The 13626-nt window shown below is 43.0% G+C and overlaps 1 protein-coding gene across 1 annotated transcript in view; it reads left to right on the forward strand.

The window, feature by feature from the left end:
• The first annotated feature begins 1075 nt into the window (after nt 1-1075).
• The window catches only part of CUL3 (cullin 3), an 87195-nt gene continuing 74644 nt past the window's right edge, over nt 1076-13626 (forward strand). The window contains exon 1 of the mRNA XM_054983264.1: nt 1076-1447. Coding sequence (XP_054839239.1) covers nt 1382-1447 — 66 coding nt within the window. The 5' untranslated portion in view covers nt 1076-1381. The remainder of the gene's footprint in view (nt 1448-13626) is intronic.

Consider the following 13626-nt stretch of genomic DNA (forward strand, 5'->3'; position numbering starts at 1 on the left):
TGTGTGTAAGATTGTATTGTTAATGTGCCAGATATGGGCTCTGGGTTACAGGTTCTTTAAAAGATGCTGCGCTGAGTTCTGTCCAACTCCTTTGTCATGGGAGGGGTTTGTACTCACACAACCATGTTTTACATTAGCTATATTTCCAATCCTTTTTCACCTAATGGCCAATCATTTTCAGCCTGATCTATCTCACAAGGTTGTTGTGAGTATAAAATGGAAATAAGAGAATCATGTGCATACTTCTGGGGGTGGGAGTAAGCTTGTACAATAGATGTTTACCACGGTAAACTTTAAAAAATATAATTTGCAGGAAGCTGGCTATTCCAGTCGTAAAATGTTTTTAACTTCTACTCACACCCAACACACATTTTGGGTCCAGGCTAACACCGCTGTAGTTTGCTTTCAGCACAAGTGTATTTATTTATTCCATCTGTCCATACTCCATGAGGACCCAAAGTACCTTGCGTCGTTGTCCCTTGTTCCTTTTTTTTCTCACAACAACCCTGTGCGGTAGGTTAGGCTGAGAAACTGTGACAGGCTCAAGGTAGCCCCGCAAGCTCCCAGATCCCAATTCCACCCTCTAAGCAGCGCACTGTCAAATTGACTCTTCTACAATCTGAGAACTACGACTGCAGAAGGCCCAGGATAAGGAGCGCCTTTTCTCGCGCCTGCTTAACGAGCCTGCGCGTTTCTGTTCTCTTCATCCACTAGCAGAAACATGACCCGCGCATAAACAGCCACAATGCAGAAGACGAATTGCGCTCAAGCGAACGTCGAGCAACACGAAAACGAACTCCGAGGTCGTTCCTCCCCGACGCTTGCGTCACGTGTCTACGAATTCTTTCTCTTCTCGAAAGCCACCAATCCGCTCACCCCTCGCAGGCTCGAGAGGGTCAACTGAAAGAAAGAAAAACCTCCTTCCTCTTCTACTCTCGCAAGAGCTGGTGCAGCTCTCGCGAGATTCCCAGGACACCCCCCCTCCCTCTCTCCCAGTACGCTCCCCCTCCTCCCTGCCGGCCGCGCTCCTCCCCTTTCCTCCTCCCTCCCCCTCGCGCGCGCTCTCTCTCTCTCGCCACCGCCCCCGCCGGCTCCGTCTGTGTCTCGCGCGAGGGGAGGGGGGGGCAGCTTGGCCCTGCGCACTGAGCGATGTTTGGCCGCCATCGCGGCGGAGGAGGAGGAGGCGAAGGAGGCTGAGGGAGCCGCCGCCACTGAGAAGCGAGACTGCCGCCGTCGCCTGGGCCTGCCTCGGCTCGCTCGCTCGCTCGCCCGCCGCCCGGAGTGAAGGTTGCCGCCGCCGCCCAGGGGGCTTCTCCCCAAGCCCTTTCCCTCTCCCCTCCCCCGCCCCTTAGGAAGGGGCTGCGCTCCCGCCGGGCCGAAGATGTCGAACCTGAGCAAGGGGACGGGCAGCCGGAAGGACACCAAGATGCGGATCCGTGCCTTCCCGGTGAGTGCGACGGAGCAGAGGCTGCGGCGCGGGCCTGGCCCGGCCTAGAGAGGCGAGACAAGCCGCTGGCTTCGGCCTGGCCTGGCCTGGCCGACCGCTTCCCGACCTGGCCTGTCACCGGGGCTCTCTCGCGCACCAACGTTGGGGCCGCCATCGAGGAGAGGGAGGCTGTCAGCGCCGGCGAAGAGGAGGGGGAAGGCAGGCTCTCCTCCGGGGAAAGGAAGAGAGACTGGAGGGCCTGCCCCCCCTCCCAGGAAGGGGGGCCTGGGGAGAGCTCGGCTTCTCCCAGGCCCTTGACAATGGCCTGCCTGCTGCTGCTGCTTTAGGGGTTGTTTTCGTTGTAAAAGAGCTTCAGATGCCTTTGAAAACCCTTTAAAGTCTGGGGTTTTTTTGAGGGGAATATTTTTCAGGGTCGTGTATATGCTGCCGTTCAGTCAACCGACTGAACAAGCTGGAGTTTTTGGGGCTCACCTTTCCGAACTTGTGGCTTTTGTTTTGACTTCCCAGTGTCAAAAAACCTGAGAGTGAATATTATAGGAAGTTTACCATCCAAGAATAAAAGCTCCGATCCTCCATAGCAACAACAGCAGATTCTTCTTTTTTTTTTCTCCTGCTGAAGCCTTGGGTTTCATGTTCTCTGGGGTTAGTTGTCCTTTGGCAGGAATTTTCCTGATTATTTATGTTTTAAACTGCCCTGTGTCTCCTGACAGTTGATATTTGAATTTTTCATTGATAACCAATAGACATGATTATATATATATATATATATATATATATATATATATATATATATATATATATATATATATATCTGTATATCTGTATATCTGTATATCTGTATATCTGTATATATCTAAAAGGAGACACTTGGTTCCACTGTTAGTTTTTAGGCCTCAGCAGAAGTATTTTGTTGTGTTTGAGTAAGGAAACTAGTGGCAAGTAATTGTTGCCTTCACAAAGAAAGTGGCTGTACCTGTTTGTGTGAATGAACTATTGCTGTCAGCATTCTGTCAACTTAAAATTCTTTTAAAGAAAATTTTCATTTTGAACTTGAAAGTGTAAGATTCTCGTCACTCTATTTTAACTATTTAATTAGCAAGGGGCCCAATAAAGCCAGTACTGTTTATTTCCAAGTAAACATTGTTAAGATTCAGCAGATCTGCTGGAGGTTTTCCATAACGTCAGTTCATGGAACTCAACTGCACTTCAGTAGTGAATATGTATTTTCAAGAGAGACGTTTCTAAAGAAGTGTTAGGAGTCATTGTAGAGGGTTAGATTTTAAGTATGCCAGTTTAGTTCATTTTGAAATGCTTAAAGACAGCATTGGCTGCCTAAGCAGTGATGATGATCAGCAGTGACAAAGTTTCTTACAGTACCTAAAATAATTTCACTGGAACCAAATTTATATTATATTTAGTTTATTTAACTTTCTGCTTTTTTCTTGTACATCTACATGTAAAATGTTAGTGGGTGAAGAATGTTCACATAGCTTTCATAAAACAGAGCATTAATGTTTATCACTATGAAACTGGTTCTTGTTAGCAGTTGCCATAATGGTTTCCTTTTTTAATGTTGTTTAAGAAATAAGTAAATAGTTGTTTAGAATTCTTCAGAAATACCTCCTAAGTGGTGATGATAAGATGAGGATCACCAAAATAGCCCATAGCTTCTAATGGCTATCTTCTACGTAAAGCAGTCACTCCTTATTCCCCTGTTGAATTGTGGTTCATACATGTTGTTGAAAATGATTTCACCATCTATCAAGGTTGGTTACTCTCTGGCCACATCTTACCCTGGTAAAATTCACTCCTCCAGTTACAAAGAAACAACATTTGAAAGCATGACTGCCTAGGCCAAAAGCACTATGCAAATGTGATTGCTGACCTGGCAAGTGAAACTCCTTGAACAGAAAAGTGACATTCCTTGAACAGAAACAGCCTTTTTTGTCCTGGCTGACATATTTTTGTTCTTGGGGGGTGACATAGCTTCTGAGCTAATATGGTAGTGCACATTAGCCTCCAAGCAGTTAACTCTGTACCTTGGGTTGAAGGAGTTGCTGGTAGTGGGTCTGCATGTTAAAGCAGTGATCAGGAGGCTTGTGGTTGATTGAGCTGTGTACACCAAGAGCAACTTGTTCGGCAAAAAGAGCAGCATTGAAAAATCAAGAGAAATGTTGGAGTGCCATATAGATGTAGATACTCAGAGTTCAGAAGTGATCCCTGAGTATAATTAACAAGTGATCTACACCGCAGGCTGAAAACACATTTTTACAAGTATGAGGCCCCAGGGTTAACACAGCATCCTCATCTGTGGGATTCAGCTCAGTATAGTAGAAACCATTTGAAAACAGTTTGTCACATATAATCAGGTCACTACTTGTAGATCTGTTAAAATTTTAAATTGCACATTTTAAATACATAAATCAGTTTACAAAATGTGTAAATGCCTGCAAAACTAACACCCAGTCCTTTGCAGAATTAGGTGAATTTAACTCTTCATAAGGTTAGGCTGTAAGACATTATAAGATGCCTGTCATTGAAGGAAGTCATTGGCATGATAGCTAACTGCTGCATTTTGTAGTTTTGACAAAGCTAGGTAGATACCATTGCTTTTATCTGCCTCCAATCTGTTAAAATGAAGTATGACTCTATCCTTATGGTGAAGGTATCAGAGATTTAGAAAAGTTAGCAGTTTTTGGAGCAGCTTCAAAAAATCTAGTTTGGTTCCTGTGAAGAGTATTGGTGTATCTCCACAGCTGCCCCAGCCAGCAGTGATTCTTAACCATGCTTTCTCCTCCTTCCCCTTATTGCCTCTGCACTGGATTAGGTGCAGACAGCAGTGAAGTGCATTAGTGCCTATATTGTGTAGTTAGTTGGGGAACTTTGGTTCATTCTCCTTTCCTGCTGACCCTCAAGGATCAGATTCTTTTGGGCCACCATAAGAAGCACAGTGATTCGGCCAGCATTGTTGTACATTATGGAGCTTGAAGGCAGCCAACATGGGAAAGGGCCAAGTTACCATTTATTATATAAGATTGGGGGAACATATGCAGTCTTTAAATATGTCCACTCATGCATGTCCATTCTTCAGAGTTGTTACCAGATTTCACATGTTGGAGCCTGGAATCTGATAATAGTGGTGTATGGAGTTCCTGTAAGTCAAAAGGCCAAAATGTTTAGGCTCATTTATACATTTAAATAACTTTTCCTCAAATACTTGAAAATCAGACTAAGTGAGAGAGAGGGAGGGATGAAAATCTGTTTTCTAATTACTATGCAAGATGTTCAAAGTGATCTGAAGTCTGAATGATAATTGGATACCAAAAGAGATTGAAAGTATTGTAGAATCTAGCTTTTTAAACTAGGTCTTCCATTGTACCTGGAAACTGAGCATTCTTTATCATATTTTAATTGATTTTTGTAAGGAGGTATCCTTCATTTTATAATTATCAGCATAGATCAGTGTAGCATTGGATGTTGTGTCATATAGTTCTTAAAAGTTTTTTTTTAAAGATGCTAGAAGTAAAATCTTACTGGTCTTATAATAGTAAAATATTTGATGCAAGAGGCATATTAGTATTAGATATTTCTTGTCTCTTTGAACATCAGTTTGGTCCCACATTCATAATACCCTCTAGCTTCTTGCTTTGTTTTGTTGCCAGCACCAAACAATAGCAGTTCTAAACTACACTTAATAGTTTTTTATCATTTTCACTTTCCATAACAATGCATTTCCTCATTTGAAAGTGGTAAAAACTAGTGCTTAATCTGGCTAATTCCTGTATAAAATTCTAGTGCATGTTTGTTGATCTCAGAGTGGGCCCATCTCATAAATCACGTGAACAGATCCTCAGAAAATGCTCTACAAGATAGTTTGCATAGGACTGCACATGAACTAATTGCAAGATTTATTTGTTGGCTATCTATGCTGAGTAGGGGGAGACTCTCAGTGTGAAGCAGAGGGTAGTTTGTACTCTGGAGTATTTTGTGACTATATTACACAAGTAGCAAACAATGTAATTGTATTTTGGGAGGTGGAGAAAGGATCTTGTCGAAAGTAAAGCATGACCAGCCTAACCATCTTCTAGTGATATGATACTTTTGGGGGTAAGCTGGCAACTTTGTTTAGTAGCCTGATGATTTGTCCCCATTAGGGGTGTGCATCCCGAAAAGAAAAAAATTCGGAAATACCAGAATTCCGTAAAGATTCGGAGCATACTGAAGTGAGATGGAGCAACACCCCCATCCCCACCTCCAACCCCTCAACCCTTGGGCAACCCCTCCACCCTTCACCCACTTACCTGGCTGGCAGGGAGTGGGGGATGGTGATCAGCTGGGTGGAAGGACAGCACCACGGCAGCAGCAGCAGCAGCACCACACGTGAGGCTGAGATGGCCTGGAGCCAGCTCCTCTGCCACCGCCATGGCCTGTGTGAGGCCAGCATGGCCGGAGCCAGCTCCTCTGCTGCCGCACCGCCTCCCTTGAGCCTGCAGGGTGGCGGGGAAGGCTGGAGCCGCCTCCGCCGGACCTTCTTGCCCCTCAAATAGCTGCCGCAGTGGCCATTTGAGGGACGGGAAGGGCTTCCGCTGCTCCGCGGCCTTGCAGGGCAGCAGGGAGGGCTGGAGCTGCCACCGCCTCCACCAGCACCAGCAGGGCCAAGGTAAGTGGGGGGGGACTGGGGGTTAGGGGGGATGTTTAAAGGGCCCTGCCACTTGCAAGCAGCAGGAAAGGGGCCCTTTAAACTCGCCCCCCCGAAGCTTTCTGAAGCATTACGAATGCGTCAGAAAGTTTTGATTCGGGATTTCCGATTCTTTATGGATCGGGCCCAATTCAGGTATTTTACCTGAATCGGAAACCCGAAGCGCACATCCCTAGTCCCCATGTCTGTATTCGTCTTACTTAATAATACAGTTTTGTTTTGTTTAAAAAATATTTCTTGAAGAAAATATAAATGTCAGTAAAAATATAGCATCCTGTCGAAATTTAGCTTCTCCGGGCCACACTGCATGTTTCATTTGACGTGTGATCACCGCTGATGCTTGTAGTCATAGAACAGCTGCAAGTTCCCTGTGGGAATGCATTTCTAAAGTGTGCAGGAGCCCAATTCAAATTGGGGCTACAGCTTGGACAGTGGAAGGACTCCAGCCTCCCCCTGCACCATATTCCTGACTCAAAACAACCCCATTGTGCTTTGAGTGCTTGCATGTTCAGCGCCCCCAGGGAGCAAACAACACTCTGGGATTTTTTGGATCAGGCAAAATGATACAAGGTGAAAGGGCAATCCCACAATTGTGGAACCAGTCTTCCAGGGTGGTACACCTGGACCCTCATTCTCTAGCTTAGGAAGGCAGCTAAAGACTGTTGTATTTAGGACAGCTTATTAACATATTTTAGGGAGTCCCGTGGTGCAGAGTGGCAAGTGCAGTACTGCAGCCTAAGCTCTGCTCATGACCTGAGTTCAATCCTGGAGGAAGCCGGGTTCAGGTAGTCAGCTCAAGGTTGACTCAGCCTTCCATCCTTCCGAAGTTGGTAAAATGTGTACCTAGTTTCCTGGTGGTAAAGTGTAGATGACTGGGGAAGGCAGTGGCAAACCACCCCGTAACAAAAAGTGCCAAGAAAACGTTGTGATGTGATGTCCCCCAATGGGTCAGTAATGACTCAGGGTTTGCACAGGGGACTACCTTTAGTTTTATTAACATGTTTTAACTCTGTTTTTAATTTTGTTTTTAGCTATTTATTTGGTATTGTTTATGTTGTTTATATTTTACATCGTAAAACACCTTGAGCACCTTTGGAGGAAAGGCAGCTAATAAAGTTTTTAAATGCATAGATCAAATAAATATAGGCAGAGCCTGTCCTTGCCCCATGCTGCTATCGTAAACTGAAGAAGTCCCCCTAAGCTGCCTTAAAATTGAGTTCCCATGGAGAACTGGTAACTGGCACCCCACTACTGGTACACTCCCTGCCCCCTGCCATTGGGATTATACGTTAAATGTAATCTGTAGTTTGAGAGTGAGAAAACATAATGTGATTTTGAGTATTCTTAGATGTATAACTTATTCAGCTCTTGCTGAAGTGAAGTGTTTCTGCATTGCTACCACTCTAATTTAGTTTCCTCCTCTTTTCCCCTCCTTCCCCTCATCTTAATTTCTGATTCTGAGGTGTTAGGACAGGGGCTTGTCTTTTGCTTACGATTCTCAAAAGAAAGTGCCAGGTTTCTTTATCATTTATACCCTGTCTTTTTCAAGTGTGATGAGACGGCCCTTGCAAGCCCCTGTTTTCTGCATTGCAGACTAAAAGGAAGTTAGTCAGCCAACCAAGGTCCCCTGTAGCTAGACCCCAGCAAGGATCCTTTTCCTCCACCTAGGTGTGTTCATTGATGACACTAATAATAGTACATCCCTAAAAAGGTTTGACAAGCTACTTTACAAAAAAATTCTAACTGCAAGCATAGTCAAGGTTTTAGGGTTCCTATGTTGTTAGATCCATTGGCTTAAATTCCCACTCTCGGAATTAAATTCCCACTCTGATGTTACAGGAAGCAGTGTTTAACTTGAGTGTTTTCTCAGCATCTCCACAGCTTTCTGTTTGTTAACATTGAGTATACAAGTCAAATTGTTCAGGGCCTTGAGGGGGTTTGATAGGGGACCAAACTAGACATGATGGGAGAAGCCACAATTTTTGTTGTATGACCCTTCACATTTGACATGTAATATATGTGTACTATGTCTTTAACACCAAAAGGGACAAGCAGGTGAAAGGAGCTGAACTCTTCCTCTCTGCACATTGCTTTCTCCATGCTTTGGCTACAAGCAGCCCAGGTCACTTCTGGAGGGTACAGTCAGGTTTGGAAGAAAGGCCCTGGGGTGTGAGGAGGTGAGGCAAGAGGGCGTTTTACCCTTGCCTGCATGATTTTCTTGGTGTAGAAAGTATTATTATTGGTAATGTGTGTGTGTGTGTGTTGTTTTCTAACTGGGGAAAGGAAATTCAAGAGCTTGCTTTAAGTTCTGTTGTGTCTCTTGGGTTTTTCCCCCCATCGTCAGTATTATAGAAACAGCCTGAATAACTGGTCAGCTTTGTGTTTGCTCTCCCTCGGTTTAATCATTCTAGGGATTTTTGTTTTTCTACTATGGAGTGTGATGAGGGGAATAGGTGTGGCTGTGTAACTGGGAAAATCTTTTGGGGAAAAGCTGAGTTAAGATTAGTAAGAAAATGCATTTTCCATCAGTTTGCTAAAGTTAGAACACCTTGAACATGTCAGATTTAATTTTTTTGGGATTCTAACTGGGAAGGCAAGTGTAGTAGCTCTGTAAGTGTTATAGAAGCTTTCTCTTCTGAAAACAAATCTAGTTTTATTGCAGTGAAAGTGTTCTCAGACCAGCTCTACTAAATTCATAATGTAATCTTATGCAGAGTTAACCTAAGTCCATGCAAGTTGCACTGTTATTCAAATTGATGCAGAATGCTTCAGCTTGGATTTTATCAGGAGCTACGCAAAGCATGCATGTTGGCTCCCCATCAGTTACTGAGCTGAATTCAAGGCTGAATTCACATAAAAACACCTACGTGGTCTTGATCTCTCATATCTTTAGGACCACCTTTCTCCCTATGCTCTGCCATGGCAACTTCACTCATCTTTATAGGATCTTTTGCAGCTGCCACCCTGCAAATGAGCAAAATCAGCAGCTGCCTGTACATGCACACTCAGTGTTGTGGTTGTGGCTCCCACCTTACGAATGGCCTGCCTGATGAGGCTTGGAGGGCTTCCACTCACCTGCATTTCCAGACAGATAGTAGGGATGTACTGTAAATATGTGGTTTCAAAGAGATGCATTGGTAAAAGGGTAGGGAAAAAACAACAACTATAAATATATTTAGCTTTGTAAAGGTGGGAATAAAGAGGGCTGGGTTCAAAGATCCCCTAGTACAAGTGGAAGGTGCTTGTATTTCATGCAAGGAGGGGAGGGTCTGTGATTTCCAGGATTTTCCTCTTGAGTTGGTGCCCTCTTCAGTTGTACCCAACACTGTTCACAAGGATTCTGTAACCCTCAGGGACAGCTTTTGAGGTGGTAAGGAAGGCTTCAGAAGACAGAGCCAGGAAAAAATCATTTCCTTGCAGTTCTTTGGCTCTAGCCCTTTTAATTTATTGAAAATATTTGTATTTCTTTCAAATAGAAAGCTCCTATTGTTTCTTAAATAAGCCTGCAGTTAAAAGCAATAATTACTTGTGGTAGGACCAAGTAACTGAACATAAAAACAGAATGAAGCCATTAGAAAGAAAAATCAATAAAATAACAGCAAAGAGAAAAAATAGCAGCCAGATCAAAATGTGGCCTGTTTTGGCTTGATACCAGCATGTCATCAGGGAAAACATGAGGGGAGTCCTTCTGTGGAGGAGTTTGACACATGTTGAAAAATTCCTATCCCCATGTGGCCACTCAACCATACTTCCACTGGGAGTGGTAGGAAACCCTTCTCTGTTACAGTCTGCATCAGCCTAAGAATGGGAAGTAACACAGAGAATCAAAATGGCTTGTTAGTCTTGTTTTAGCTGCCTAGAGCAAGACTCTGAAGAGGTAGCCTAGAAATCTCCCAAATAAAAAATTAATAAAATGGCTGAAACTGATAATTTTAACCACTTCATGAAACAAAAGGTTGATTACTAAGGATACGTTTATTGACTTAGATTGAATATGTTGAGACATTAACAAACAAATGTACAGGACTACAGTGTATGTGCTACATATGATAGCTTTTACTTCTGTTATGTTTAATGGTGGTTATCACACAGTTCTTTCACATTTGACAAAAAGTTTCTGTGCTAGCTCCAATTGCTCCTTACTGTGGTAGCTGCTGCTCTTGTAGAGCTGCTTGGCATCAGGTGGAAGAGCCACACGGCTAACTTCTCTGCATCTTTGATCAATCATATTGCATGTTGTAGCAGTAGCATAGAAAAGCTGCCTTGTAGAGTCTGTTTCCAGCTTCCTGTTTGTGACAGAAGTAACACCTCGACCAGCCATAGGATGTAACTTAGCAATGAGCCCCAAGTAGATTTTAAAAGTATGCTAAAAGCAGCTTGGAGTAAATTGATGACATTCATCTCAAGAGGAAGGAAAGGGAAAGTTATAGGTCAGGGTAAAGATGATTCTCTTCGAAGAGTACTTGGAGATTCAGAGGAAGCTAATGGTGCAGTCCTGTACATGCTTATTTAGTAAGCCACATCATGTACTTTCAGGTAGGTTTGCATAGGATTGCAGGCTGCATAGTAAATGGTGCCATATTTTTAAAGGCATGAGGGAAGTTGAGGAACTCTAGATTGATTTCTATTTTTTTTAAAAAATAGAGCAGCTAACATAAATGCAGGAAAATAGAATAAGTACTAGCAGTCAGTGTAGCTTTATGGAAAATTATGTGTCTTAAACTAATTTCCATTGGCAATAAAGTGAGATGATTTAATAAATGAGAGAAATCCAGTTGATGTTTAATTCCTGCAAGGTTTTGGCTCTGTATGCCATATTCATATAGTGTTCCTGTATTACAGGCACCCGGTTAACCAGCATCCTGGACAGCAGCCTGCTCTGTCCTCTTGAGTGAGACCAGGTAGTGGAGGAGTGGACTCAAGATCCCATCCATGGGCACCATTGGCTTGGATTGCTGCCAAGACAGCAGTGCTCATGGCAGGAGCCAGACGAGAAACACTCCCTGCTGCTCCACTGCTTTCCCTTACACAAGAGCAGGTGGTGGAGAGCAGGGAGTGCTTCTCAGCCATGGGCAGTGCCCACTTGACAGCTGCATGTGTGGGTGGCACCCATGGATGAGAACTAGCCAACAAGCACTCCCTGTTGTTTTGCTGCTTGCTTTCAAATGCAAACAGATGAGGGAGGAGCAGGGAGTGCTTCTTAGCTTGGCTGTGGGTTCTGTCTGTCTGAGCTGCTGCCAAGCCTGCAATATCAGTGACTAGAAGCTGGCCAGGAAACAATGTACTCATGTGAGATCTGGTTGTGGAGGAACAGGTAGCATGTTCCTACCTGGTTTAAATCATGACTGCAGCAGCAGTAGCACTCTGTTTGCTGGCTGGGTCCATGGCTACTGCCTATTTGGCACTTCGTTAAACAGGCAACTCCAGTCGCCCCTAATAGCAAATGTTGTAGATGATGGCGGACTGTAAGATAATACAGATAGTTCAGAATATAGATGAATTTAAAAAAATAATCTGACTGGAGAGAGCAATGAAATTTATTAAGGAAAATGTGAAGTAATATTCTGAAAACTGAAAAACTTAAATACCTAACTTTGAGATTGGGCAACAGGACTGATGATATTTTTGAGAAGTTGGGCCTCATGATGGCTAACAAAGCCTCAGCATGAGCAGTGATTGCTATAGTTTGATCCTTTTATAAAGGATCAATAATTCTTTTGAGTAGTTAATGCTCAGTGCTGACAAGAATTCATACAGACTATTGTATTGTTTGTAAGCCCCACAGTTCAAGACAAATGTTTGCAAACAAAGAATAAGGCTAAAATGATGGTAAATTATTAAAATTGGTGAAAGGGTAAAACCATTGAGTCAATTTAGTCTATGGAGAGGACTTGACATTATTAGTCTCCCAGTTTTTAGCTACCTGTAACTGAAGCTTGATGCCAAGGGCACAGTTCACACTACCTACCAGGATAGTAGAATGCGGAGTGAGTTAAAATTATAAGCATGTATATTAGGGCTAAACAGTAGTAAATATCCCAACCATAGCAGCAGTTTATGAGCAGTCAGCAGTACACAAAGCTAATTTAAGAAGTCTTTTGCAGTTTTCACAGGAATAGTGAGCAGGTATCTGCTGAGAATGACTGAATTCTATTTTAATGGTCAGTCGTAGAAGCAAAGAATCTCACCGGTGTTAAAAGAGTGAATCATTTTTTCAAGAAAATTTAATCATTTTTGTTCTGGTTCCTAGGTTGTAGTTACAGCAATTGGTAACAATGACATATCACATAGTGTGGTTTAATCAGGTCTAAATCAGTACTTAAGCTAACATTTTGTGCAGCAAAACTGCAGGGAAGTTGATGGGAACACACTGCTTTGCTGGATAAGGCAGAAGTCCATCTTGGTCCCAGTAGTCTTATCTCTAAACCAGGAGTCCCCAGTATGGTCCCCATAGGCACCAAGGCGCCCACTGACACCTTTCCTGGTACCCGGTGTTTTTAGATATGTAAAGCATGATCCAGTTGTTTGTCTCCAGCATCTGAGCTTTCACATCTCTACCAGGAACCCTGCTTCCTGGTAACACTTCCCTGTTAGTTACCTAGCTAGTAAAATATTGCTATATCAGTGGTCAAGTATTTAAAGCATTAATTTGAGATATAAGTATTATGCTAATACTAAAAAGTTAACTTATGAATCAGTTAAATTCTAAACACTTGTAACACTATTTATAGCATTTTAACATTTTGCAAGTAAATGTATATAGCATTCAAGAGTGAACAGTTCTTGACATTTTCCCCAGAAGCCAAAACAATTAGGAAACTGGAAAAAATGGCAGCTATGAGTTAAAACAGGGCACTCTGACTTTTTAAGTCTTTATAGTCCTGTTATGGCAAGTCATTTTGTAGACTAGATTCCACAAGTAGCTTCTAGTCCACAAAAGCTTATGCCATTATTTATTTATTTCATTTATACCCCACCTTTCTCCCCAGTGTGGACCCACAGTGGCTTACATCATTCTCCTCTCCTCCATTTTATCCTCACAATAATCCTACAAGGTAGATTAGGCTGGGAGGGGTGAGTGGTTCAAGATCATCCCAAAAGTTTCCATGGTGGAGTGGGGATTTGACCCAGAGCATTAGAACTAGTGTTTGTACTGCCATAGGCTGACCTGTGGATTTCAGTGAGTTGCTTTTTTCTTAAAGAGGAACTGAGCTTCTTATTTGTGTAGTTAGTTAATAGCATGTACCTAAATAAGAGTTTTTTTAAAAGATTTTCCATCTCCACGTTAGAGCCAAAACAATTAGCAAACTTTTAGAGTAAATAGATACTAGTCAGAGTAGCTTTTTTTTAAAAAAAAATCTGATTTTTGTCTAGGTGTTTTGGGGGGCTGGTAAATGTTTGTGGGTTAGTGAATTAATGTGGCTGCAATTCAGCTAGGTTAAACAGTACTAAGGGGCCAGAATGAGCAAGAGGAGAGTGT

This window comes from Eublepharis macularius, chromosome 6 (genome assembly GCF_028583425.1).
Source record: "Eublepharis macularius isolate TG4126 chromosome 6, MPM_Emac_v1.0, whole genome shotgun sequence".
NCBI classification, from domain to species: Eukaryota; Metazoa; Chordata; class Lepidosauria; order Squamata; family Eublepharidae; genus Eublepharis; species Eublepharis macularius.